The sequence below is a fragment of the Equus quagga genome, chromosome 1 (assembly GCF_021613505.1).
Source record: "Equus quagga isolate Etosha38 chromosome 1, UCLA_HA_Equagga_1.0, whole genome shotgun sequence".
In the NCBI taxonomy this organism is placed as follows: domain Eukaryota; kingdom Metazoa; phylum Chordata; class Mammalia; order Perissodactyla; family Equidae; genus Equus; species Equus quagga.
This window is the reverse complement of record NC_060267.1, coordinates 38,147,695-38,173,023: the sequence shown is the minus strand read 5'-3', so window position 1 is coordinate 38,173,023 and position 25,329 is coordinate 38,147,695. Positions and strand designations below refer to the sequence as shown.

Genomic DNA, 25,329 nt, shown 5'->3' with positions numbered 1-25,329 from the left:
AGACGTTCATCAAGGCAGAATATGTGGTACTGATACTGTAGGTAGAGAGATGTGATGGAAGGAGCTTTGGGAATTTTTGTTCTTCATTTTTGTCAGTGAAATAGTCATCAGCTGAAGGTGAGGATAGGAAGGAGTGTGCTAGAGTTTTGAGGAGATAGGTGAAGGTAAAAAATAAATAGAAAGACGACATGGATTAAGAAAATGTAACATGATACCTAGGCAAAATGAAAGGCCCATTTGAGCATAAATTTAACCACCATGTGGTTGAGGGTTTTTCTTCAACTGCATCCAGCAGCATGGATGAATGGACAGAGTAGTCTAAGAGTTGGATTTAATCAGTGTTGAGGTTTTGTCAAGCAATTAAAATGGTCTAAGAGTCACAAATGACTTGAAGACATATGGAAGAAACTTATTACCATGACCACTCAGATATGGAAGGAAATGAGGACACGAAATAAGAAACAGGGAAATCTCTGGTAGAATCAGTCAATGGATTATAGATCCTGGTCAGTGGAAGCACTGTTGCATACAGATACTACAGAGTGTGAGCTGAAAAGATAAATAGTGGTAATCCAATCCTTAAAATTGATATTATGGAGAAGTTGCAGTTTTTGGCATGACAAGGTCTAGAATATGTCCGTTGGAGTGAGTAGAAAGAAGGTCACTGGAGAAGACAACAATATCAATAACAATATTCTTGATAGCAATATCAAGAAGACAGAGAATTAGGATTCTCTTCATGGTCATTGAAATCACCAGTAATTATGATAACAGTAATATTGTGAGAGATTGGCTTTGAACCAAGAGTTAAAACTGTCATGGAATAAGTGGGAGTGATTCGAGGATTGGGAGATGATTCTAACAACGAGGATAAGTCATAGTCTTTTGATATGAGATTCAAAACCATGGATTCTGAGGGAAAGGGTGTGAAAGTGGAAAGGAAGTAACCAAGTAAAGCAAGTTGGAAACCAGTTCATCTGGTGTGGAGTAATGCCCCCACCTTCTTTAGGGAAGGGCCAGATGTAACTTAGAACAAGAAGGTGATGCAAAAAAATTCAGAGAAGGTAAAGGGAATTCTACTTGTTATTAACCATGAGTTCCAAAAAGCTCCAGAGAAGAATCTCAGTCCAGGATTGGGAGAAGGAAGGGGGATGAAGGACAAAAACAGGGACATGCAGAGCCATATAGTGATTAGACAGGAGGTGAGGAGAATGATCAGGGAATCCCCACCTTCTTATGATGGTGGTTAAAGTAAGGGAGATGATGGCCATAATACAATTAATCATGATAATGCCAGGGCTTTAGCATCAGTGAGTAGAGAGATGCAGAGTTCTTTCCAGGAGTATACAGCCTTCTTGGAGATGCCTCTTTGCCACTGCCAAGGGAGGTGTGAAGGGAAGGCAGCAGCAGATTTGCTTTGAGCCTGAAGACTCCCTCTTAAAGCATACCTGTGGCATTCACCTGAGAACTCTGGGAATAAAAACTGTTGGAAAAACCTGCTGGGCACATGTCTTAGAGATTTTCTTTTTATGCCTTTCGTATGAATTAATTGCTCTAAATATTTATAATACACAAATGTCCTACAATGAATCTTATTAGGTATTAGGTATTGAATCTATAATGTGTCAAGTACTGTGTAAAGCATTTTACAGACTCTATTTAATCTTTACTCCAAGTATTGTCTTGCTACTTTATAGATGAGGATATTGGTGCTCAGAACCCATTTAACTAACCTACTTAAGTTCATACTGCCGGTAAGTAGCAGAAACAAATTGGCTTCAAAATTCATCAGACTTCAAAGAACATGATACGTCATCAGAACTGTGGTGATTATCTCTGGAATAAACATCAATAGACTGTTTTTAACAAATTTTGCAATTCTATTGACCCGTGGATGTTAGCATAATATTGATGTTGAAAGAACTGTTGCAATGTCTTTCCTCTGACCGCTTTTATTCTTCCACAAATTGCACGAGAAGAGCTGTCTAATTACTCAAACAGTCACACAGAGAGAAGGGCACGGAAAATGCTCTTTGATCTCTGGCAACATTCCAGAATTTCACCACATAGCTTTAGTTTAGGGATTAGAAAGATTCTCAGTTAATGTACACTATTGTACCTTCATTCTTTTTGTATACTTGTCTCAAAACAAGACGACGTGCCTTGCGTAGTATGGAAATTCGAAGAAAAAAATCTTTAGCATGGGAACATCTAAATTATATTCCTACTCTCAGTGGAAGGAAAGTCCACAAAAACAACTAAAAACATTCTCTATCTCAGCTATGGTGGTTCTCAAAATCTAGTGTTCCATAAAGATTAACTGAAGAGCTTATTTTTTTAAAAAAGCATAATCTTTGGTCAACTAAATAAAAATCTCCTGGGTGTAGAGCCTGGACACACATTCTGACACAGCAGAGGACTATTGGGAATCCCAGGCCCTAATCTTCCTAGCCTGGGTCTACTTTTCTCAATCCCCCTTAATTGAGAAATTAAGGATTTCCCAACCCTGCCCCCTCTCGACCCTCTCTGGTTCTTGCTATGATTCCAATACTTCCAAGAATAAACCAGGATAGAATTAATCTATCATAACTGAGATAAAGAACTTAAATACATATTGCTGTAGCTGTGTCAATAATTGTCCTGCAGAAGTGATAAGGAGTAACAATCTTTTCATTTATGCATCCTCCCATTGCTATATATGTGTGCATATATATACATATATATATTCACCTTGCTTTCTCTATATAAAAGCCATAAATACATATATAAGCTACTATATATGTATTTTCTATATAATAGCTATGTATGTATATAATAGTTATATATATAATATAAGAAATATATATATTTGTTCATGTGAGAGAAAGGTTTGAATCTTACTTGCGTTAGTTTACCTCCAGAACAGAGCCCAATGTCTGAAGTATAGAAGTATAGGAGGGACTCAATACTGTTTGAATTAGTGAATGAGTGAATGAAACTTTGTCCCTCCGCGGGAAAGCTTTCAATTGGGTCAAGCTCTCCCCTTCTGTAAAAACCAAGTCAGTAGAAGGAAACTATGTGATCTTTCTTTAGGCTTTGATGTAAGGAAACTGTCACGCAAAGTAATCTTGACTTTTGTCATTTTTAAAAAATTTTGTCACTTAGAAGATCTATAATGAATTGGCGCTTTACTATTCTATATGAGACATCCTGTATTCATCCATGTCACATTAGAACTGCACCCAAGTATCAAGCAAAAAGAGTACATTTTTTTCTTTTGAATGCCAAACTGTAGACACATTTAAAAAATTGCCTTGAATTTTTTTCTATTTGGAAGAGTTTTAAATACCTTGGATAATCTGTTGTATTTGTATTTTTAAAGAAAAAAATCTTATGCAATCAACTCAAGTAAACAAATATAAATTACTCTTAGAAATAAAGCTTAATAACTGAACTTTCACATAAAAATAATTTAGAAATTCTGAGAAAGTGTAAGAAAGCCTTTAAAATGCGTTAGTCTGGAGCAGACCCTTAAAATAGCTAGTTAATTTTCTTCTCTTTGCCCAGGACAGTGACCTAATAAGATGGTTAATCATCATTGGACTGATGAAAAAAGGCCAACTAACTATTTAAAGAGAGACTTTAACAACAGATAAAGAGATGGACTTGTGGCTGTTGCTGTAGGATTCCAAGTCCAGGTAAGAACCTTTGAGATTCTCTAATTTCAGCATTTCTTCTATGTGGGAAACTTCCACAAATTTCAGGGAAAAAAAATGTTTTGATGAGCATGATAAATATTACACATTTTGTGCTTTGTGTCTCCCACACACTTATATTCTAAGCTCTTAAAACTGATTAAATATCCCTACTAGAGAGAGAAGAGCCTCAGGTGTATATACTTTCAAAGATAAAATGCAGAAAATCACACATTTATAATTTAAAAATAAAGTTTGAAATCTTGTTCCTATTACTTTCTAGACAAGTTGAACTTCACGTCTGAAAAGTGAACCTCTGGTTACCTTCTAAAAATATGCTCCAAAGCAATTATTTTCACTAACTGCGTAGAATTATTAGACTTACTCTCTATTTCTTTGATTCTTCTTAACTGGATAATGCTGAATGGGAAGTTAGTTGGCAAACATCAAGAAATGGGATGTGGCTGAAAGTCACTTACTCACCTCTACTTTCCTTGTTTCAACTCAAATTTGACTGAAGGTGAGAGAAAAAAGAAATTTTCTAGATAATTTTCTCTCTGATCAAATGAGAAAAAAATTCTGCTCTGCATGGTTCCTAGCACAAACTAAGGACTCAATAAATATTAATTCCCTTCACCAATTCAGGAAGGTGGCTACCCTTATAAGACAATTGTTATTGTCCAAGTAAGGTGGAGGACGGAAGAAGCCCCTTCATAAAATGTCTCAGAAGTTAGTAAATGCTGTTTTCCCTTTTGTCCTCCTCAGTTCCGCAGGTACATAGTAGAAACTGAGTCACTTGGCTTGCACTGCTTTTCTGTGATCCCTCCAATGGTAAAAGCTTCACACAAATAAGCTGAAGCTGGTGAGATTCTGCCCTCTACTCCACACCAATCAAGCTAGGCAGAACAGGGCTGTTCTAGTCAAGAGAGAGTTTCAAAACCACGTCTGAATGCCCGTGGTCTTGTCTTATAAATACATTGTGTCACCCAAATTCATTTATATGTCAGTTGTTTGGGACTCTAAGAAAAGATTGTCCAGAGAAAAATATGCTGAGTGTCTCCAACTCAGGCTCAATGTCATGGTGAAATGGAAAGTGTGGTGTTTAGAGTCAAGCCTAAATTGATATTCCAACTTTCTAATTACTTTGCAGTTGCTTGTTACAATTTTACCTTTCTCAGAAATGAAGAAAAAAGTACCTACACATGTCTGACTTTTTTTTTTTTAAGATTTTATTTTTTTCCTTTTTCTCCCCAAAGAGCCCCTGTACATAGTTGTATATTCTTCGTTGTCGGTCCTTCTAGTTGTGGCATGTGGGACGCTGCCTCAGCATGGTTTGATGAGCAGTGCCATGTCCGCGCCCAGGATTCGAACCAACGAAACACTGGGCCGCCTGCAGCGGAGCGCGCGAACTTAACCACTCGGCCACGGGGCCAGCCCCACACATGTCTGACTTTTTTATGGATATTTTTTCCCAATATTTGGGAGAGACGGGTGGCATAGGAGTCTTTGGGAATGCAGTGGAAATACAGGGAAAAGTAATGACTGTGTTACAAGGTATGTTCTCTAGTGGAGTAGCAGTGTGGGAGATGTTATTTCAAGTGGGGGTAACTGGGAAAATATCTAGGACGATCATTTAAGGCAGAATTACAACCAAGAGATGAGGAAGACCATTAGAGGTTAAGGAGAAACATAAAAGGGGGCAGAGTTTTCTTCTGGGGTGAGTGATTCCATGTGGCCAAAGGTGCCTATGGGTGTATTGGGAAATGATTAAAAATAAGGACTGGTTTTAGTTTGTGAAAACTCTCAAATAAGAAGTATGAATTTTATTTTGTATGGTACAAGTGACTTCTGAAAGATTCTGAGGATGGGTATGATATATATAGGATAGAGAGAAGCCTAGAAGACATGATAATTAGAATTTAATCAATTGCAATAAACAAGGTTGGCAGTGATGAGATAGTGGCCTTCAAGAATATTTGTTCAGTAGCCAAAAAAAAAAAAAAAAGAAAAAAACCCACAAAAACTAAAGCTAAAGGGAGAATATCCAGCCTGCAAATCATTCAAAGATGTGGTAAAAATTGGTAAGTGGTAAAAAATTATTTCCTACCATTTAAATCCTGGGGAAAGATGCAAAAAGAGATATTCATGGGAAAAAAATAATACGAAATTTATCAAAGAACTGCTTATGACTTTTGGACCACCAAACTGCTAATTTTCTCCTTATTTCACTCCACCCAGTAACTGAAACTACCCAGGTACAGGCATGTATGGAGCACACGCAGAAGTGGAATGACTGGATTCACTTAGATGTACACAGATGGGTTTCTGCATTCATACATATGTTTATATAAACTCCATATACACAAGTGATAATATCCTCTTATATTTATTGTTTCTATTTTTATACATTATCCGTTAAATATGAATTACAAATATATTCATAGTCTGTATATTTATAATATAGGAAATCAATAAGTCCCTGTTGAATAAATTAATGAATAAAATATATAGTTGAACCTCATTATTTGTGGATTCTGTATTTGTGAATTTGCCTCCTTATTAAAATTTATTTGTAACTCCAAAATCACTACTGAGGCTCTTTCACGGTCATCTGCATATGTGCACTGAGTGGCAAAAAATTTTAGCTGTAAGACGCGCATGTTCCCAGCTGAGGTCAAGCAAGGTGTGGCTCTTCCTTCTTGTTTCAGCTCTTGTATTGTAAACATTTGACCTTATCATAGTCTATTTAGTGCCATATTTTTTTCACTTTTGTGCTTTTTGTTGGTGTTAAAATGGCTCCCAAGCATAGTGCTTGAAGTATTGGCCACTGTTCCTAAGTGCAGGAAGGCTGGGACATGCGTGATGGAAAAAATATGAGTTATATAAGTTTCCTTCAGGCATGAGCTATAGAGTCTGTTGGCCACAAATTCCATGTTAATAGATCAAAAACATAAATTAAATAAGCTGTCTTTAAAGAAAAGCACACACAAAACACTATGTATTGATCAGTTGAGGAAAATGTTGTGACCAAAGGCTCACAGGAAGCTATCCCTGTATTTCCACTAGGAGCAATGTTCAGTATTTGCTATTTCAGTGTTTGTAATGACTTTCTACCACAAATAATGAGACTGAATTGTGCATTATTAAATATATTGTATAATTGTTGCCCAATTAATAACCCTATATCTATGCTTATGTGTGCCTGTATATTAATAGGTATTTTAGATACATAAATATGTATTATGCTCATTTATATAAAAAAGAATACATTTTTTAAACCTCAGCAAAGAGCCCACTATTCTATATAAAAGAGCAAATCTAAGGAACAAGTTGACTGATTTAGTCTTTAAAATAAGGGCTTAATAATACTCAAAATTATAATTCCTCTTACACTTTGACCTCAAAACTCTGTTCATAGGAATTTATTCTACAGATATTATCACACATAAATAAAATGACTTGTTAAGAAAATTTTCTAATATGAAATAATTAGATACAACATAAATGGTTGTCAACATGGAACTAGGTAGATAGGTTATGGACAATGGAATACCTTACAACCATAAGAAAACTGAGGAGACCATTTATTAACATACAGTGAAGTATATAAAGCAGGGCAAAAGGAGAACAATGTTAATGGTATCCTGCCATTTGTATTAAAAAAGGAAAATATTATGTGCTTAATTAAAAATACATATCATATTTCTGGATAAGATTCACTATAAGCTGATAATGTTAGTCATCAGAAAGAGAAACTGGATGCTGGGGAGATGAGGGTTGGAGGAAGAGTCTTTGCTTTATGTCTTTTTGATCTTTTGTACTTTCAACTGCATGCATATATTTTCTCTTCAAAAATAAACGAACAAAACAGGACCATGATTGAAGTAAGGTCAAGCATGGCCAGAGTCTCTCTGAGAGGTACTTGGAGTACATTTTGCTCTTTTTAACAAATTCAAGCTGCACCTGCTTTTGAGCCTGGTTCCAGAGGTATCTCCTCCATGAAACTTTCTTAGGCCACTCTAATTGCAAGTCTTTATATTATTTTTATACCCATTTTGACTGTCTACTATGTGCAAGATACTGTTTGGCACTTCGTAAAACTGTAGAGATAAATTAAACATACATTTGCCTTCCTAAATCTCATAATGTAGATATGTAGAAAATACTTTAAAAATTTATTTCTGTAATTTAAAATTTTTGTTCATCTAATCTAGTGTGTGATTCTATATTATCATATTAACTTGTTGTTTTGAATTTCTTTCCATAAATTTATCTTCCTAACTAAATTATAATCTCCCTAAAGCTAGCACTGTGTGCGTATATGTTTTTTCCCCCTCCTTTTGTGTTCAGCATTTACCTAGCCCAGTGCTCAGGGCGTAGTAGGCCCTGAATGAATATTAGTGGATTTATTGATTGATTGATTGATGTTGACTTTGCAGCTTTTCTTATTTATGAATTGTATATTGTTAAAGTGAAATAAATTATACTTTTTCTCCCTGAATAGGTGACCATTTTGAACCAAACATTGATGACAATTGAAAACATTCACATGATATCTGTAGTTCAATGATGGACCAAAATCAGCATTTGAATAATTCAACAGAGGCACAACCTTCAAGGAAAAGAAAAACTAAATGCTGCAATGGATTTAAGGTAGAATGAGTTTCATGTTTCCAAACTAAAATAAGTGATTTTATTTAAAGAAAAGGCAACCAGTTGTTTAAAAGGATATTATATTTTAAATTAGGGTTTTCAACTGAAGCGTATATATTAACAGAATAATCTATATCTTGACTTAAATCAATCTTTAAATCTGAAGAAGGTCTTTCTTTGGTGATGTTTGTGATACTTAGAAATATTTTGATATCATCTTTCTGGTTCTTGATGGACCAAAAGATATTTACAAATGTGATTAGAATGAAAGAAGCTACTGTGTAATGAGTAATATGTAAAAAAATATTCTTACAATTGACTTATTGTTACCACACAAAATTGGGGTTCTCTTGCCTAATGTGAATAAATAAGCCAATTAATTATTGCATCGGCTTTTGTAAAAGAGAAATCAGCTTTATTCTGTGATATCAATCTTCAAGGAGACAGGAGATGTGTGCCCTCAGATCTGTCTCCCCGATTCAGGATTTAGGACAAAATTTAAGAGGTTAGAACAGGCTGGCACATTGAAACACTGGTGGGACAGGGTTTGATTGGTGGGCTCTAAGAATATATGGTAAGGTTCTAAACATTTATGGTAAGGTGAGAAAGGAATTTTAACAGTGGATCTTCCTGAATGATGGATCCCTCTCTTCTTGTAAGAGTCTGACTTTTAAGTTCCAGTCATGTCCCAGTCCTTTGGTTCCATGGGGAGGAGACTCTTTGGTTCAGCAGTTATTTCAGGTCAAGATTTCTTCTTTTGCACATGCTCTGGCTACCTGACTTTGCAAATTTTCTGAAAGACAATTTTTTAATGACTCTGTTCATAAGAGTGGGTCAGTTGAACAGGTCCTAGAGGGCCCATGGTTAGCAATCCCCATTTTTGTTGTTCATTTCTTAATCTTGAGGGGTATAGGGTGACAACTACTCTAGCTTATTCCTGCTAATAAGGGTCATAGGTTGGCCCATCTCATTGAACCAGTCTCTTAGTAACATAGTGATGCAGATGGGCTCCCAACGTTAGGCCTATATTGTGTAAGCAAGTAACCAAGTATTCCATAAAAAGAATTTCCAGAGAAAGAAAAAGAAAAACAAGGGTAATGGTTGGAGAAAATTATGAACCAGTTTCTGAGCCCAGGGGCAGCCAGTCAAGAAGATTTCTAGATGTTAGTGTTGAAGCATCTTTTGCAGTTTTAAATATCTCTGATGATGTCATCAGGTGTTCAGGTATCTTTTGAGTGGCTTACATGAATAGGCATGAATCTCTCTTAAGTTTATATCAAGTTGTCCAGCTTCAGTCTGCAGGGATTCAGGACAAAGGGTGGTTTCAGTTCACAATGATTCCAAATGAAAATGATGGAAAAAATTGAAAAGGTTAGTTGGAGATTTGTAGCCAGATACTTCAGGAGGCTAGAAGAATTCAGGACCCTGTCCAGCTTACAGATAGAAAACAAAAACCTCAAAGACAATGGGGATAGAATCTAATATCCATGAATGTGTACTATAGTCTTTATTGAAGCATAATTTTCTCTCTAAAATCACCCCCCATTTATACCAAAGATAGCCAAATTAAAACTTATGGGTTTGCAAAGTAATCCTAGTTTCAATAAACTTGGCCCAAATATTTACATAAGTATGGCAAGAGTAGCAATTGATCCTATAGGCTCTTTCAAATCTGCTTTAGTGGAATTTTTTTTGGGGGGGGGGGAATTAGCCCTGCGCTAACATCAACTGCCAATTCTCCTCTTTTTGCTGAGGAAGATTAGCCCTGAGCTAACATCTGTGATCATCTTCTTCTATTTTATATGTGGGATTCCTGCCACAGCATGGCCTGATAAGCGATGCATAGCTCCATGCCCAAGATCCAAACTGGCAAGCCTCAGGCTGCCAAAGCCGAGTGAGTGAAATTAATTGCTACACGACTAGGCCAGCCCCTGGAATTTTTTATAAGGAATCTTGGATTGAACTTTGAAGGCCTCTTAAGGCCAAGAAAGCCAAGCCAAGGACTTGTCATCAGACTCTGCCTGTAATACCTATAGATGTGGGTGGATTCCTCTCTTCTCTTGAGGTTCCCCAAAACATCCTGAGGTTCTTCTCACCTACTGGGGAAGTGACCTTCTTTGCTCACCTGGTAAGGTTGCTGGGCACCCTCTAAGCAAGGTACCAGGCAAATATTTCCAAGAGGCTTTCTTCTGTCGAGTCCAATCTTTGTTCCTCAAATCTGTCTGGTTGTCTGAGTCTATGCATGTTTCTCTCAAATAAGATGCTCCTCTCAATGCCTTGGTAATATAACCAATGTTTCCAATTGTGTCCTGCTATAAGGAGATCAGATTCTTATTGAACTCATGAAAACAACTATATTGCCATGAAAATAAAAAATTCACTCACCAAGAGGTTCTAAATTCTGGAGGGATAAGGTAGGGAGAAAAAGATAAATGTTTCAATTATGCTTACAAAGGTATAATTTACCAAATTGCTATAAGTCATAGTTAGCTTAAGAGAAAAGAGAAAAAGGTTTCCTAAAATCTGGAAAAACAAAACATTAAAAGATAAGCAATATTTCAAACAAAAAAATCGTAAAAATTATAATCACTCTTATTAGTTCATTCAGTTTCATGTAGTCAACTCTTGATCTTGACCTTTTGTTAGCAGTTTCATGAAGTCATCAGTTTCTCCATTAGAGTTCTGTAATTTCTTACCCAGTTCATTTTCATGATCTGAAAGCTTATCAGAAACCTGCATTCTAGTGTAAGTGTCAGAGTCCTTTCCATGAATCTCTCTGAAGATGAAACATTTCCAAAGGCATTAGAGTAAAACAATAACTATCTGTAAATGACAAAAGACTCAAAATGGCAATTGACAAGGAAACTTGGTTACTTCTACAACAACATACAACACTTTAAGATAATAACTACAATTATGACTGATAACCAGGATAGATCAGAATTTCAGGAATGTTATGTAATTTTTAAAACACTTCAATAACATTTATCCACATAATATAACCTAAGAAAGTTTGTCACCACTTATTTGGCAATGTTTCCCATGTAATTTAACATACTAAATAAGCCTAATTAGTTTAATATCTTCCTCTTTACAGGAAGAGAGAACAAATTTCTTTTAGTAGTCCCAGGGGCCCTCTGAAAATTCTCAGAGAAATTTTCACCTTCAAAGAAAAACTTAATTTAGGATTTGAATTTGAGGAGCTTGTCAAAAACATCCAAAGATTTTAAAACACTTGGTCAAATAGGAAACAACACTCACTGTGAAATAATGCCTAGTTATCTGTTTAACCAAAGTGACAACATAAGATGTTAAGAGAAACAAATAATTAAACAAATTTTTAAAAACCTTCGTTTTCTTAATAGAGAGACCTCAGCTTTTGGAATGTAGGAAATTATTTTGACAAAACACAGACTTTCTGTCTTTTAGGAAGACTTACTCAAAAGTCAAGAAAAAACTTTTTGTAATCTCTTTAACAAGAGCAGACTAAAATTTCAAGAAAATTATCCTTTTAGGAGAGAGAAAACCAAATTCTAATTTTTGCACCAGCTTACTTTTTATATTGAAACTCATTTATTTAGGGCCAGTCCCAGTGGTCTAGTATTAAATTCAGTGTGCTCCACTTTGGTGGCCAGGGTTTGGTTCCTGGTCATGGACCTACACCACTCATCTATCAGTGGTCATGCTGTGATGGCAGCTGACATACAAAATAGAGGAATATTGGCAATAAATTTGGCTCAGGGTGAATCTTCTTCAATAAAAAAAAAACACCTGATTTACTTAATTAAATTCATTTTAATCTTAGCCAACTTGACCATGCACAAAATTCTTTCCTCAGCGTTCCTCTCCCACAAACCTTCTATAACTTTCTTTTTACAGTCAGAATTTGTCCCAGGACTTCTTTCTTTCCTCCTAGTACTTTAGGACAAATTTATCTTTCTTAACAAAACAAAAATATCTCCATCCTTGGGTCAGCCCAGTGGGGTAGTGGTTAAGTTCACAGGCTTTGCTTTGGCAACCAGGGATTGGCAGGTTTGGATCCTGGGTACCAACCTAGCACCACCCATTAAGCCATGCTGTGGTGGCAATCCCACATAAGATAGAAGGATTGGCACAGATGTTAGCTTAGTGACAATCTTCCTCAAGCAAAAAGTGGAAGATTGGCAACACATGTTAGCTCAGGGCTAATCTTCTTCACACACACAAAATATATATATCTCCATTCTTTGTACCTTCTTTATTGAAAATATCCATCATACTTTCCTTGAATACAAAGATGTTTGCCTTAATAATTTTTAGTAACTTTAATCACATATATTAATTAGGATTTTTAACCCTTGCAGACCTTTATTTTTAGTGAAAACTGAGAAGTAGGGAATTATAAACTGTCTCTTACATTAGCATTCTATGGCTTGGCAAATTTATAAAGACTTTTCATAGTTTCTATAAAAACGCTGCTTCATAGTACAATCTTTTAATAAAATACAAGACATGTTTACTAATAGACCCAAACATCTTTTAGTTTCTCTGTAATAAGAAGCCAAAAGTAGGTAAACCTATATCTAATATGTTTTGGCAGTTATATTAAATACTCATGCCATAAAATATAATTATTGTTGAGTTTATCCATGAACTCTAATCTCACTTATATCTAGACCATTTGTTTGTAATGAGCATATTTAGATTACTCACAAAAACTTTATGTGATACTAAAGCAGTTAGTCTTCATCTTAAGTTATTTTAAGTACATACGTCATAACATATAAAGATTGCTAAAAAGTTTTCCAAAAAAACATTTACCTTTTACACATTTATTTAGTTTCCCTGTTTCCAAAAAGTATTTAGATTGCCTATAAGGACTTTATGAGACATCAGACAAAATCAGCTATTTTTTTTAAGCTATTGTTCCTGCTGATAAATTCTACAATAAAGACAACATGAGTTTATTTGACTCACGTAATCTCTGTTACAAAACCTGCCAGCAAGAAGTGGTAAAGGCTGTATGTTTACGTGATATCCAATGCTGATAACTCTAAGGATATGCCCATTTTAACTAAGCCAACAATCTTAAATAAGCATTTGTTTACCAAAGATTATTTTATATCATGTTAGCTTGAAAAACATTTGGATTAATTTCCATTACATTTAGAAATAATTTATATAAGCACTTACTTTAAGCTGATTGAATAGAGTTCTTTAGAAATTATACCATCTGGAGGTAAGATATCACATACACATATATATATAGACACAAATACACAGAGACTCTATAGTTATTGTTTTAAAATTACCGCCATGAGTCAGGTACAGTAATACAAGGCTCCCTAGTTATGAATCCAAATTTTTTTTAAGATTTTTTACTAATATTTGTGGAGAAGACACTCAAGATGCTATATTTTGGGTGAGGACACCCTTATGGCCATTTTTCTTTCCTTTTTTCCTTTTTTTCCCTTCAGTCTTTGGAATTCGTGATGGGCTGGATAGTTGCCTGAGAGTTTGCAAGCTCTTTGAGATAAAGGAGATGGGTGGAATCTGAACTGCACATGGAGTTCCATTTCTAGTCTTGCAAGGATTTTTTCTTTTTAAGGACAGTTCCTCTTAACTTCTCAGAAATTGGGTTGTAACTTAAATGACATTGTAGGCTGATCTACCCATCCAACTACATCATCCCTAATTCACTTCTTTCCCTTTGGACACTTAGTTTTATTTTAACTTTGAGAAGAATGCCTGGAAAGAAAGTTCCTCTCAGGCTTTGAATACCAGTTTGGCTGAATTTCTGATTGTAAGTAGCTAAACTCTTTCAAATAACTTGTCAGACTTCAGCCAAGACAAACAATAACTATATGTGGCAGTATTGAGCAATTCCAGTAATCTTTAACCTAGCAGTTTTCCAGAAAATCTCTGCATCTTGTTAACTCTCTGAGGGTCTCATTTTGGGCCCTCCTTTGAAGGCAGATTATGGGAGTATCTGTAAAGACATGATCTAATATGTGTTTTTCTTTTATAATTTAATATTCTGTTAGCTTTTTGCAACAAAGCTTTCAATAAGGTTACTTTGGAATTTTGAAGTCTTTACTTTAAAGTGCACTTTTAAATGATCTTATCTAATCAGAACTTTCCTTCTAATGGCTAAAGTAATTCTCTGGGGCTGATGGCAGTTTAGTAGGACCCTCAGCTGCAAAAGGGAGTACAACCTGAATTTCTGTCCTACCGTCTCTGACCACAAAAATGGGGTGCGGCCACATTTTTGTCCAACTGTATTTTTGGGGCTCCCCAACCTGATGATTATCAATCCAAGCCATCACCAAGCTTACAAAACAAGCTTGATAAGATTCTGAAGTTCTTTGAAAACATTTGAAGCTTCTGGAAGCTTTAGGTGCCAGAAAGTGGTGAGCTTGACTCTAAAAAAATTTCTGTATTACCGAGCTCTTAAAAAGGAGTCCCAGGGCCAGCCCCATGGCATGGTGGTTATGTCTAGCATGCTCTGCCTTGATGGCCCAGGTTTGCAGCTTTGGATCCTGGGCATAGATCTACACCACATGTCAAGCTATGCAGTGGTGGTGACCCACATACAAAACAGAAGAAGGTGGGCACAGATCTTAGCTCAGGGCTAATCTTACTCAAGCAAAAAAGGAGGAAGATTGGCCACAGATGTTAGCTCAGGGCAAATCTTCCTCACCAAAAAAAAGAGTCCCAAAGTGGCCTCCATAATTTTAAACTATCCTGGGCTATTTTGCCAGCTCCTTACAGTTATCTCCATTTTAGGGGGCTTTTCACAAGGTGGACACAACAAACAAGATAATTTCTAAAGAGAGTTTGTTATGGTCACTGAGAAACTCAGTTCCCAGACAGCCAATTTTAACAAATAAAATAGTCAGACATTGACAAACATGAAGAGAGACAGAAATCCAATATCTGAGACTCTAACCCAGGGTACTCTGGGACCCTGTTCTAGAACTCTGGACTCTAACCCTGATCCCATGAGTGCTCCAGAGGCTGTAACCCTTTTATATTATCTCCTTTGAAGCCATAATTCTAGGCATGGGACTTTAGCGCAGCAAAAATCTCCCCAGTGGGGCCTCTAACCCACAATCCTAATGAGATTATTAGACAATTTAGGCACAGGCACGTTTTTAATGAGGACGCTGACCCAAAATACATGTGATCCTGGAGCTGTTTTCTTCTCTCAAAAGGAAAAAGAGTGCCAAGAAGACCTTGGGCACCAAGGCTGGAAACAGGAATCCAATTAGCTGAGCCTCCAGACAAAATTGTCTAGGAGGCCACTCAGGGTCAGCAGAAAAACCCCATAACCCACCGGGGCTCCAGAGCCTTGGGCAGGGGCATCACAGGACCTGGTCCCTTGGTGGTTGTCAAATTTTGTTACTGCACAAAATTGAGGCTCTCTTGCCTGATGTATGTACACGAGCCAATTAATTAAGGCATCAGCTTTTGGGAAAGGGAATCGTCTTTCTTCTGGGAGATCAATCTGCAGGGAAACAGGGTGTGTACCCTCAGATCTGTTTCCCAGATTCAGGATTTGGGGCAAAATTTAAGAGGTTAGGACAACAGGCTGGCACGGCAAAATGCTGATGGGACAGGTTTTGATTGGTGGGCTTCAAGTATTTATGGTAAGCTTCTAAACATTTATGATGAGGTTCTAAACATTTGTAGTAAGGTGAGAAAGGAATTTTCACACTGAATCTTCCTGAATGACAGACTCCTCACTTTTGATAGGTGTCTGACTTTTAAGTTCCGGTCATGTCCTGGTCCTTTGGTTCCGTGGGGAGGAGAATCTTTAGTTCCACAGCCATTTCAGATCAAGATTTCTTCTTTTGCACATGCTCTGGCTACATGACTTTGAAAATTTTCTGAAAGATTTTTAATGACTCTGTTGATCAGATGGGGTCAGTTGAACTCATCCTGGAGGGCCTGCTGTTACACTATAAACAGAGAAGATTAATCAGTCTTGTGAATCACTTTGAGATCTTGAGCTATTTAAAATTTTTTAGAGAACAGCATTTTTTATTCTAATAACTTATATAATATAGTCCAATAGAAAAGAGATCTGCAATAGCAATCAAAAGACCTGCCCCAGAGACCGAGTTGATGACTTAGGAAAGCTATTTCATTTTTCCATATGCAGGTTGGTAAAAGCAATAATCTTTTCTATTGCTTTTGTCACAAAACTTTGAGACGCTAAATGATATAGACTGTATTGGGATTTTCATACACAGGGAAAAGTACTCGTTGAACTCAGGGTTCAGGAAACTAAAGACTCAGAGAAACTGAGAAGTTTGCCTGAAGTCATCTAACTTATAAATCCAAAACATTTGAATTCAAGTCAAAGCCCTTAAACCTCCATGGGGAAGTCATCTGTCAATCAAAAAATCTATCAAGGCCGCCTTTACCAATATTTAAGTGTTTTACTCAAAGTTGTAGTCTTATCTAGCCGAATAAAGACCACAGAGATCAGACTCGACTGCAATAATGTTATTTAAGGTCCCTTTTAACTTTGTCCAGGGAACATGAAATCTGTTTGTTTTCAGAGATTACTGGTCAAGTCTGTTCTGATGAAATATTTGAATAATATTTAAGCAGGATCACAGTTACAAGGAAAAGATATTGGTTAATGCAACTGTATTACATATTATTGTGTGGGGGCAATATGGTGTGCTGGATTGTTTCTGCTTTTAAACGCTGAGGGTTATAGTGATTTCATTTGCGCATGTGTAGCAAGGTGACAACAAATAGGCTGAAGCAAATAAGATTGCTGGAGTGGTCCTCTGCAGCATATTTGGAGAAGAGCTGAGAGTTGGCAAGTTAGCAGTATATATGAAGTCTGTTAGCTCCAGCCCAAAAAAGAAGGCCAGAGAAACAATAATAGTAACAAACATTTATTGAGCACTTACCATATGCCAGATGCTGTTCTGGTATTCTACTTCTGTCAGTGGATTTATTCCTTACCTCACTTCTGTCAGCCAGAGTCAATGATCTCCCTCTTACAGATTAAAAAACTTAGACACGGAGAAGGCAAATGACTTCCTCTAGGTCCCCAAACTGGTAAGTGGCAAAACCAAGGTCTGAACCCAGGCAGTCTGATTCAAAATCCCATGCTCTCAATTCTACTCCATGTTGCTAAAGTAACTGTGGGTTTCCATAATATCAGTACCCTTAAGATGTTCTGGTAAACAGGGATTTATAAGTGGATTATTTAATGATCTTCCTTATCCTATTACTTCTAAAAGTTCAATTTCAGACCAAATCATTCAGTGTCAAGAAACCACAGGATTCTTATACTTGTCTATGTCCATGTGCACAAACACAAATACATGTTTAAAGATGTGTATATACAGACTCAGCAGGTAGAAATGTACAAAAATGCAAATAGATAATGGACACTTTTAAGTAATAACAGCATACTCTGAGTCTTTCTTACCCTTTTCCCTCAATTTTTGAACCAAATCAACTAGGTTATATAGACCCTGCCAGTATATCCTTCATCTTTACAGTTGTCATTTCTGTGCTTCAGATTTCTTGTGCCTCTAGGTTGTAATGAAAATTCCTTAAAAACACAAAAGTAATGCATCATCATCAAAAAACATAAACAATAGATAGGGCAAAAGTAAAATTTCCCTCTTTCTAACCTTCACTGACACTCGCCTTCCAGAAATAATCAGAATAACCATCCCATATGTAACCACCACCATTACCCATATTCTGGTTTTCCTTTGGTTCACTTTCCTCCAGCCATATTAGCCTATTTGCTGTTTCTCAAAAACGCCAAGCACACTTTGTCTTGGAGAAGTTTGCCCTTGCTGTTTCCTCTTCTGAAATGGTCTACTCTCAGATATCGTGCTTCTTCATCTCATTCAAATCTCTGTTTAAACATTACCTCATTCACGACCACCTCATATGAAATAGCCTTTTCTACTCATAACTCTTTAACCAAATTGATTTCTTTGTACCATTTACCACCTGACACTGACATACAAACATACACATATGTATATTTGTATGTATGTGTATGCATGTGTGCCCTTAATGGCTTAAAACAACACAAATTTATTACAGTTGTGTAATAATCTTACAGTTCTGAAGTTGAGAAGTCTGAAATGGGTCTCACTGGAGTAAAATCAAGCTGTTGGCAGGGCTGTGTTACTTTCTGGAGATTCTAGGGGACAATTCATTCCCTTGCCTTTTCCAACTTATAGAGGCTGCTCGAAGTTCTTGGCTCATAGCTCACTTCCTTATCCAATGCTGGTCATCAGTCAAGTATTTCTCACATTGCATCACCCTAACACTGACTCTTCTGCGTCTCTCTTCCGCATTTGAAGGACACTTGTGATTACATTGTGTTAACCCGGATAATTTAAGATAATATCTTCAAGGTCATATGATTAGCAAGCTTAATTCCATTTGCAACCTTAATACCCCCTTGCCATGTAACCTAATATATTAACAGGTAGGCAGAATATTGGCCCTCAAAGATGTCCAGATCCTAATCTTCAAAACCTGTGAAGTTTTGCTGAGGAAGCCTGGCCCTGAGCTAACATCCGTGCCCCATCTTCCTCTACTTTATATGTGAGCTGCCTACCACAGCATTACTTGCCACATGGTGCCATGTCTGCACCCGGGATCCCAACCGGCGAACCCCGGGCCACCAAAGTGGAATGTGTGAACTTAACCACTGCACCACCAGGCCGGCCCCTAAATGCAAGTGAGTTTTGAGTGTTGATTTTCCATCCTGCATATTCAAAAAATTTATTAGTTCTAATTTGCTTATGTGGAGTCCTTAGAGTTTTTACTATACATAAGGGGATAGTCCGCTGAAAACAAGAACAATTTTACTTCTTCATTTGTGATTTGTATACCTTTTATTTAGTTTTCTTGTCTGGTTATTCTGGTTAAGACTTCCAGTACTCAGGGCTGGCCCAGTGACGCAGCAGTTAAGTGTGCACGTTCCGCTTTGGTGGCCCAGGGTTCGCCAGTTCAGATCCCGGGTGCAGACATGGCACCATGTGGCAAGTAATGCTGTGGTAGGCATCTCACATATAAAGTAGAGGAAGATGGGGCACGGATGTTAGCTCAGGGCCAGGCTTCCTCAGCAAAAAGAGGAGGATTGGCAGCAGTTAACTCAGGGCTAATCTTCCTCAAAAAAAAAAAAGACTTCCAGTATTATGTTGAATAGAAGGAAGAGTTCACATACTTGCCTTCTTTCTCATCTTACAGGAAAAGCTCTTCTGACTGAATTACTTCCAAGGACCTATCTTTAAGTTTACTAAGTCTTTCTTCTGCTTGATCTAGTTTGCTGTTCAACCCCTATAGTGATTTATTTGGTCTGATTACCGTATTATTCAGCTTCATAATTTCTATCTGGTATTTTATTATATTTTCTATGTCTGAGAATGTTGAAATTCTCACTTTGCTTATACATTGCTCTGCTGACCTCAGTGAACATCTTTATGAATTATTTTGAATTCTCTATCTGGTAAATCACATAAGTCTGTTTCATTAGGGTCCGTTTCTGAAGATTTATCTTGCTCCTTTGTTTAGAACATCTGTGCCTGATTCTTCATTTTCCTTCAATCTCTATGTTGACGTCTGTGCATTAGACAAAACAGACACCTCTCCTAGTCTTCACAGACTGGTCTCATACGGCAGAAGATCCCCCCATCAATAAGTTTGGCCAAAGTATTGGGGGCCTTTACCAACGTTATTTCTTCCCATGGGGGAAGATGAGAGCTGGGATTTTTCACCTGTTCACTTTGTTCTGAGTAAGGAAGAGGATCTATTGTGTCTAACACTATCTCCCTTCTCCTCCAGGTGGCTAGCCTATGTTGGACCTGTCAGACCTCTAAGACTGGCAAGACAGAAGCCAGTCCTCTCTAGAGCCCCCTTGGAGAAGTTGGAGTGCTAGATGTATGAACAAACTCCTTCTCTCCCCTGGGAAAAGCTGGGAGCTGGGGGGTCTATTCCTGATCATATGGTGCTGTGCCAGCTGCAGGGTCTTTGCTGAGAGGGTTTCCTGAATTTTTCTACTAGCTCCTATGAGTCTGGTTTCACATTCTCTCTGTGTTTCTGGATCCCTCACAGAGGGAATTTGTCTGTGAGTTGCTGCTGAATTGGTGAGTTTGTGAGGGGTAAGGAGGGTATAGATCTTACTTCACCATCTTGCTGATGAACTCTCCTATGGATTTTTGTTTATATGTCTTTTTAGCTATTAAGTGCGTGTAGTTTTTAACTGTTTTATCTTCTAAGTGGATATATACTTAAATCAATATGGAGAAACTTTCCCTATCCCTAATAATGTTTCTTTAAGTCTATTTTGGCTCTTACTACTATGGCTGCAAGAGCTTTCATTTAGTAACTCTGTTTTCTTATCCATTTACTATAATCAAAATTTCCTGATAATTTAAGAGAATCTCTTATAAAGAGCATATAGTTGGATATTTTTAAAAATCTAAACTAAAAAATCTATCTTTGTCCATTTACAGTTTTTGCAGGCATTGATGTACTGGTTTCTATTATCTTAGCTTATTATACCAATTTACCCCCTTCTTTCTATGCTGCTTTTAATATTTTCTTATTGTTTTCAATTGGTATATTATCTTTTTCATAACAAGGCAAGTACTGAAGCATGTCCCCATGTCCTTAGATGTGCCTCCTCAGTCTCTATCATACTGATGCTATTTGGATTTTAAATCTAAAATTTTAAATTTTAGATAGTATGACTATTTCCCTCCTTTCCTTTTTTTTTGGTCTTATTTTTCTAAATGCGATAACAAAATATACCAAGTAAATGTATCCATCTTATTTTACAAATCCCAAGCATTATCTCCTGGGTTTTGCTCTCTTTTTATTTAAGTAATTCTTCTAAAAGTGATTTCAGAGCGGATCTGTATGTGCCAAATTTTTTGGGCCTTATATGCTTGAGAATATATATCCTTATAGTTGAATGACCATTTTGCTAAATATAAAATTCTTGGTTCAATCTTCTTTTACTTCAATACTTTAAAAAAAATTATTCCTTGGTTTTATCTTTTATACTCACTGTTGCTGTTAAAAAGTGATCTGCTCTTTTTCCTGGAAGCCTTCAGAGTTTTCTTTGTCTTTGATATTCTTAAATTTCACTACACTGTCTCTGGTTTTTCCATATGCTTGTGTGAGATTCTTCCTTATCTTTCTTGTTGGGTATTCAATGGCACTTTCAACCTGATGTTTTTCATCTTTGTGACTATTGAGAAAGGTGCATTTATTGTTCCTTTAAGTATTCCTCCTCTCGAACTTATTTTTTTCTCCTTTTAAGGCATCTATTATTCAGTTGTCAATTTTAATTCAAACATTTGTATATCTTAACTTTTCATATACATATTTAAATTATCTTTTTTTCCTTCTAGCTTTCATATATATATTTTTTCAAATCCTTTACAGGTGAAGTCCTCAACTGGATATTCTAACTCATCCTTTCTTGTTTTTATTCCATATATTATCTTATTTTTAGGGCGTTGTATTTTTCATACCTCATATTTTTCACTTATTCTCTTTTTGTTATTTTCTTTTGCCTTTATTTTAATTTTCTAATATTCCTCATCTATTTTATTTATTATACTTATTTAAACTCCTGTTGAGTGTCTTCTAAAACATCTACTTCTTATAGAGCCTACATCTCAGGGGTTTTTTTTTCTCTCTTCTCTCTTTTGAAGGGATTTATCTTCCTCAAAGTTCTCACTATTTCATCCTGAGTTCATAGTTCTCTGGTTTTGATGGTTACTCTTTCTGATAGTGGGGACAGTGGAAGGACCAGAGAACAGACCATGTCGATGTGAGCTCCAAGAGCTCACAGAAGCAGGAAAGGAGATGCGCGTTAGGGTGAAGAACATCCGTCACCAGTAAACTGCGTGTCACTATGCACTCTGCAAACTCCTCTAATTGTGCTCTCTCAGTTCTCCGAGGGAGGAACTGCTTTAAGTGGAGTGTAATCTAGCACTGTAGGAACAGTGAGGGCAATACCCACGGAAGATAATGCTCAAGACTAGTCAGCCCCACCTCATTTCCTTAGCTGCTTTGTTGAGCAGGACTTCTGAGGTACCCTGATTTTACTCTTGGGGACACTTACTCCTGAGGTCTGAGCAATCATTACCAATCCCTGCACTGAGGTGGAAGACACACTGCCAGAGGCTGATCTGGGTCGTGTAAAGATATTGAAGGCAACCAAAAATAAATATAATAGTTGTGTATTTTAATAGGTTGAGTAATAAAATAGGTGAAGAGGTAAACTAAGATCAACACCAGAAGTATTGAATCCAAGAGCCAAAGGTGAAGTTGAAGATAGGTTGTGAAGATTTCAGGGCAAAGACCTTTGAATACTAGAAACTCCCTCCCCCATCCCCTTAAAGGGCAGTGCCAGTAAATGATTAAACGACAATGTCAAAGTCTGCCATTTTGAAACTCTAGTACATATTAAAACATTATACTTACATGACTATATTCAGAACATAAGTTATGAGAGAAGTATCTAAAGCTAATCAGCTAAGCAACTACCAGGATATCACAAAAGTCTGAGGATTATGATAGTGATTACCTAAAATTTGGCTGAAATGAATCAAATAAGAAAGACCAAAAAACACAGAATATAAAAATGACAAACTCTGTAAAAATGCAAAAGGAATTAACCATAAGATGTTTACTAGCCAAAGTGACTGCTGATAGGAATATAAGACATATAATTAGTTATAATAAAAAAAAGGAGAAAGAATACCAAAAATTTTAAAACGTAGTTGTCACAATGTATTAAAATTATATAAGGCAAAATAAAATATAGTAAATATATATTTACAAAGACAAGGATGTATTTTTTTAAAGCAAAATGTTGATGTTTAATACAGATTAAATCTTTGGGCTGGGGTTACACCAGCCAATTTATGCATCAGACGAGTGCTTTATAATTTTTTCACTATGTAATATACATGTTTCTACTTCAGTTATAAATCTTCCACAGGTGGTAGGAAGCAGCTTGGCACTTAGCACCCTTCCTGTTCTTCCCCTAGTGCTAAGAACAATTTCTGTAAATGGAGCAAAGCTTCAAAAACAAATCTTATATTAATAAAAAGAGAGAGAGAAAGAATAAATCAATAATGCCGCTCCAAATTCCATGTGTGTTTGGTGCATTGAGAAACATTCACAAACGTGTTCAAGAACTCATGAACATAATTTCCTTTGAACTTTGCAGAGACCCTATGAAATAAATAAATTAAATATTGCACATTATCCCTTTATTGATGAGGAAACTGAAGTTCAGTGAATTGTGTAACTTTTCCATCATTGTTAGGTTATTAAGTAAAAGAAAAAAAAAAGATAACTGGATCCAGACCCTCTGATTCTAAAGTACATTCTGTTTTCTTGCATCACATGCACACCAAGTCCGTGGATGGTTTACTACTTTTGACAAGAAAAATACAGTGCAGTGGGTGGGAGGCCTAAGGAAAAGAAGGGGGAAAATATGAGATATAGAATTCAGATATGAAATTAAACCAAGCAAAGAGAGAAATAATGTACCCAAAGCCTAGTTTTTCTGAAACATGAGTAAATTATATTCCAATCTTGTTTGGAAATGCTATATTAAATTGATAATACTTACATTCAATTCAAAATGTTCTCACAGCAAAAAAGGTAACTATATGAGGCAATGGGTGTGTTAACTAAATTTATTGTAGTAACCATTTCATAATATATGCATGTGTCAAATCCCATTATGTTGTACATATTAAATTCATACAATTTTATTTGTCAATTATACCTCAATAAAGCCAGAGAAATAAAACTTCATGCAGGATTCCTTTTCCTGAAAATGGGGGAAAGCAGGCAGACTACTACAAATAAACCACATAAGAGGTAACAAGGGTCTGATTTAGGATGATAAGGAGATGAATGAAAGGTGGATTAGTATATTAGATCCAAGAACTATTTTGTTTGTTCATGTATGAAATACTTTTGCTCAAATTCCAGTTCTACCCTGCTTTTAGCTTTATTCCTCTAGTTAAATAACTTTGCATCTTTATTATTTTTCTTTCTAAAATGAAGAGAGTAATGCATGCCATGCAGGGATTTTCTGAACACTAGAAATAATATTTATAGAATACCTTAAATAATTCCTAGTAAATAAGAGTTCACACAATAACATGATTTATATTCATGCCCTTCCTTTATTAGTTGGAAAGAGAAGTATCCAGTGACAGGTGAGGTTTTAAGTTGTTTTCTTTGGGATGTCTGAGGCAATCTTTTTTTATTTCTGCTACGAAAAGTTTTCAAAAGCTATATTGCCCATTAATGGCTTCTGTGAGAAAATTCTTTAGGAAAATTTGGAGAAGTGCTCAGATCTATGTCACAGGAAATTATAGACTACAGAGGGAATACACACACAATATCTGTCGAGAAGATGTGGTATAAGCTAACATCTTAGTTATGCATATTTATTTCAGATATTGCATTTTCTCATTTTTATAGCTTCTTTTTGTGAAATTTCCTATCTTTTCATTAATTGTGAGATTATTTTTCTTTACATCAAAGAGCACAGTTAGACTAGTTGCTTTAAAATTCTTGTCCAGTAATATCAATATATGTGTAATCTGAGGGTTGGTCTAGTTGATTGTCATTTTTCTCGAGAATTGGTTACATTTTCCTGGCTCCTCATATGTTGGTAATTTTGGACACTGTTATATTCTTCCAAAGAGTGTTGATTTTTTGTTTGTTTGTTTTACAAGACAATTAACTTTGTTGACCTGAAACTGCAAACTCTCTTAGGCAGTAGCTCAAATCTCAATTCAATTATTTTATCCTTAACTGGGCTACCTTGAGGTGCCCTGTTCATACATGGCTTCACCCCAATTCATAAGACTGAGAAACTAATCTAAGATATTTCCTTCTTTTAAGTGTCAACTCCTATCTAGAATCTGACTGCTTTTGTTTACTTTCCCATGCCCTCAGGTGTTTTTTGTTTTTCCCA

At 36.2% G+C, this 25,329-nt stretch overlaps 1 protein-coding gene across 1 annotated transcript in view; it reads left to right on the top strand.

Moving 5' to 3' along the window:
- The first annotated feature begins 3,566 nt into the window (after nucleotides 1-3,566).
- The window catches only part of SLCO1B3 (solute carrier organic anion transporter family member 1B3), a 67,189-nt gene continuing 45,426 nt past the window's right edge, over nucleotides 3,567-25,329 (top strand). The window contains exons 1-2 of the mRNA XM_046653094.1: nucleotides 3,567-3,677; nucleotides 8,179-8,327. Coding sequence (XP_046509050.1) covers nucleotides 8,241-8,327 — 87 coding nt within the window. The 5' untranslated portion in view covers nucleotides 3,567-3,677; nucleotides 8,179-8,240. The remainder of the gene's footprint in view (nucleotides 3,678-8,178; nucleotides 8,328-25,329) is intronic.